The following is a 4,278-nucleotide window of genomic DNA, read 5'->3' on the forward strand; positions in this document are numbered from 1 at the left end:
TTGTTTTACTCAAAAAAATTAAAAAAAAAAAAAAAAAATCCCGGTCCAACATTGGTCGATGCTCTGTTTCAAGTGAACTTTGTTTGAATTCTTCTTCAGAGTGGAATGTTGATCAATAGCCTTAAAAAAAAAAAAATTATCTCCTTCACAATTAGTACCTTTCTAGTTTTTCATCTTATATCCATAATTTGGTTATAAGATGAAAAAGTTAATTTTTCATTCAAATAACGGTGCAATGCTCGATCTCGATCAAGAAAAATTATTCGAACAAATTTTTTTAAAAAAAGTTAGGTTAGTTGTGAAAGGAGTGAAAAAAAGAGAGTAAAATCATCTCATTGGCGTGGTACCCTGTCTGCGAACAACATTGTCACTAATCTTACAATCAATAGCGTAAAGTTTCATATCCGTCTTCAAAGAATCCATATCTTCTCTAAACTTCTTGTATATATCTCCTCTGTAAAACTCACTTGTTCTTCTCACCAAAATCAACGAAATCGCAGCTCCCAACAACGATATCCCAGTCAAAATGACGAAAGAATTTCTATAACAGAGTTCACCTTCGCATTTAAATTGGCTTGAATAAGCACTCGTCTTAGCTTCCTGGTCGTAGAATTTCCCAGCCACCAAAACATTCAGAACATAAGTCCCAATAGGGCAAGACAGTTGACCAAAATTATACAAAAAGGAATAATGTTTGAGACCAAAAATCTCTGAAATCATAGCGTAATACAATGGAATTTGAGAACCCAAAGCAAACCCAGTTATGATTGATGCAATATAAAGAGAATGATGGAAAGGAAAAGCCACTAAGATATGTCCAATACAAGAGATCAAAAGAGTGAAAGTGAGCATCAACGGTCGGGGGAATTTGAATTTCTCTAACAAGATTTCTGAAGCAAACCCAGAAAAGATTCTACCACAAAAGTTGAAAATACTGACGATTGAAATGATTGAATCAAGGGATTCATTTGAGTAGCCTTGCGATTCACCGATTTGACCAAAATTATCCATAGCTGTAAAGCTTGAACCAATCCCAATTATCATCGTCATGTATAAAATGAGCATATCAATGCTCAAAATTGCTTGAAGAACCGTGTAATCTTCTCCTCTTTTGGGTTTATTGAAAATGTTTTGGAAAAAAGAATCGGTCTGAAATGATGGGTTATTTAATTTTGGAGCAGAAATAGAGATTTGAGGGAGTGTTAGGGATTTCCTTAATTTAGTGATTTTGTTAAGATTCCATTGAACAAGTTCTTCTCTAATGGCAATTAACAGAGGAAGTAAAAGCAAACCCATGATTGCAGTGACAACTGAAACATGGGTTAATTCATCGAATCGAACTTCTCTTTGAAGGAAGATTAAGATGGTGAGAAACAGAGCAAGAATGAGGGAAACAGAGAGAAATTGAGTGAAAACTCTGAATTCATTTGGGTGTTTAACGATTGTTACTTCTCTGATCGCGTAAGCAAAAATGAGAGAAATTAAAGAAGGGAGCCAAGCAATCAAGAGAATGAGAGATTTGGTATCATGACCATAAATGGCATAGTAAACTTGAGTCAGTACAGCTCCACCTAGTCCCAAGAAACCTTTCAAAAGCCCTAATATTACTCCTCTTCTTTCTGGGAAATTCTTCACGCACGTGACTAGCACAACTGTTCAAGTCAACACAACAAAATATTAGTTCAAAATTTGTTTTTTTTTTCTTTTTTTTTTGTGTCCGGTTTGGAAGAACATGGGTGTCTTTCGTCTTTGAGTCTTTCTTGAAGTATAGGTTGTTTGATTCCTGAATTTTCAAAAACATATATTTTTAATTTCTATTTTTTTAAATAAATGCATCTGGTCATTAATTCTTTAAAATATAATATTTTTAGTCTCGAATTTTTAAGAATAAATTTAAAAGATCTCTTAGGTCATGTTTGGCAAACATTTCGACTTAATTTGATAATCATTTGGTTTTTTGTTTTTGCTTTTAAAAACTAAGTTTATTTTATCTTTTTTTTTCTTCTTTTTTTTGCAATGATTTGCATCTTTCTTAAACATAATGATTGAATTCGTAACCAAATTTTAAAAGATAAAAACAACTTTTTAAAAGCTACTTTTTTTAGTTTTTAAATTTTGACTTGGTTTTGTAAACCATTGGTGAAAAGTAGATAACAAATGAGGAAATTTGTGGTGGAAGTAGTGTCCATAAGTTTAATTTTTAAAAACAAAAGAAAAAAAAATTGTTATCAAATGGGGTCTTCGTTTTTTGTTTTGGTTTATGAAAATTAAGCCTACTTCATCTCCATTTATTACCATGATTTATATATTTTTTAAGTACAATGGTTGAATTCTTAGCTAAATTCCAAAAACAAAAACAAAATTTTAAAAACTATTTTTTTTAGTTTTCAAATTTTGACTTGCTTTTTAAACTATTGATAAAAAATAGATAAGAAAAAGATGAAATTTGAAGGTGAGAGTAGCGTCTATAAACTTAATTTTCAAAAAAAAAAAAACACAAATACCAAAGGATTACCATACAAAGCCTTGACTATTCTAAAATCTTAAAGACTAAAAAAGTATGTTTTAAAAATTCAGAGACCAAACGCACGTACTTCAAAACTCAAGAATAAAAATGTAATTTTCTCTTGAGTTTTTAAATATATATTTTTTGGCACTAGAGTTTGTAAGAATAAGTACATTTAATATATGGGTCTTTCAAAATAAATCTTTTTAATTCATAATTTTTTTTCCTTTCAAAAGGTAATGTATTCCTTTTTAGTCAACAACAAAATATTAATTCAAAAAATTGTCAAAATTTGAAGAACATGTGTGTTTAATCTTTAAGTTTTAGGCAAAATACCTTTTTAGTTTTCGAATTTGAAAAAGTATATGTGTTTGTCCCTGAAATTTCAAAACAAACCTGGTTAATCCCTGAGTTTTTAAAATAGATGCATTTAGTAATTTTTGAAATCCTTTTTTAGTTTTCAAATTATTAAAAATAGATTTAAAAGTTCGTTCTTAAAACTATTCTTTATTTTCATTTTCATTTATATAAGTATATGAAATTTTGAATTATAAAAATTACATGGACCTTTCTAACCTATTTTTAACCTAACATTCAAGGACTAAATTACTATTTTCATAAAAGTTTAGGAACTAGAAGTTTTTGTTTAACCTAAAATTAAAAACATAACTAGTTTTTAATTTTAGAGAGCATCCCTATTGTGGCATTAATTACCTGTATTGGCTAGAGTCTGAGAGTTTCCTCCGACTGCAAAATAAAAGCAAAAGTACTCAACGGTCGGCCTCACAACTTTTCCGGTGACAGCTTCCCAAATCTTGAAGTGGCCAATGAAGTTGACGGCGGAGGAGAGGACGAGAAGGCACCAAGACGGCAGGATCCCGCCCAAAAGGGCAGAGATAATGCCAACGTTTGATCCGAGGTCTTTGTAAAAGCCAATCTTGTTGAGTGTAGTTTGGTCACATTTGAGCGTTTCTTTAATGTCTTTAGAGAAATGAGGAAACAAAAAAAAGCTGCCGGCGCCGGTCATTACAAGGAAGGAAGCAAAAAGCGAGAACCACCGTCCGACCACCACTTGCCGAGCAAAACTCAAGAATTCTGCGGTACCCATTCCGCCATTATTGCTGACTGGTATCGTCGATACAACCATTTTTTTTAAGAAGAAAAAATAAGAGGAAGTGTACAATCATTTGGTTTCTTTCAATTCTTGTTCATGTTTTATATAGATTGAATGACCGGTAACAAATTTCAGAATATACAGTTGGCAAACAAAAGACAAATAATAACAGAAAGACCTATGAACTGTGATGGTCATGGACAACTATAATAACTAATTTTAGTAGGGTAAAATGTAGCGCCAAACAGCTTCTACTTTGAAGCTAGGTGCATTGAATTTTATTAAAACACATGTGCTTAAATTCAAAATCTTAAACCATATGAACTCAATGGAAAATTTGCTAAAACGTCAAAATAAATTTAAAAAAGAAAAGAGAGAGAGATGGAAAAGTAGAATCTACTTTTACCTCTAAATTTATCAAGTTTTATATATAAATTTTGATTTGAGAATTCACTACAAGAAATTTGACTTTAGATGTCGGTTGGAAAAATAAACACGGATGTACAATATCGGTTGTACAAAGAAAACGAATCTTTAATGTCGGTTTTAAACTGACATTATAGATATATTTTAATAAAAAATAAACCTTGTTAAAACCTTCTTAGTCATATGTAGGAACCTCAATCAATAGCCTCCATCGCCTCTGTCGTCGTCTAGC

General features: G+C 31.2%; 1 protein-coding gene across 1 annotated transcript; it reads right to left on the reverse strand.

The window, feature by feature from the left end:
- Window positions 1-327: 327 nt before the first annotated feature.
- Window positions 328-3,653, reverse strand: LOC120083913. The gene is made up of 2 exons (XM_039039821.1): window positions 3,221-3,653; window positions 328-1,652 (listed from the first exon to the last, which is right to left on the reverse strand). The coding sequence occupies exons 1-2, from the start codon at window positions 3,651-3,653 to the stop codon at window positions 328-330; spliced, it is 1,758 nt and encodes a 585-aa protein (XP_038895749.1).
- Window positions 3,654-4,278: the final 625 nt, after the last annotated feature.

This window comes from Benincasa hispida, chromosome 8, assembly GCF_009727055.1.
Source record: "Benincasa hispida cultivar B227 chromosome 8, ASM972705v1, whole genome shotgun sequence".
NCBI lineage: Eukaryota > Viridiplantae > Streptophyta > Magnoliopsida > Cucurbitales > Cucurbitaceae > Benincasa > Benincasa hispida.

Bases quoted from the DNA above. Each gene is read 5' to 3' on its own strand.
- LOC120083913 (XM_039039821.1), bottom strand. From the start codon at position 3,653: ATGGTTGTATCGACGATACCAGTCAGCAATAATGGCGGAATGGGTACC. The intron at 1,653-3,220 runs GTAATTAATGCC...TGACTTGAACAG, and splicing joins TCAGACTCTAGCCAATACAG to TTGTGCTAGTCACGTGCGTG.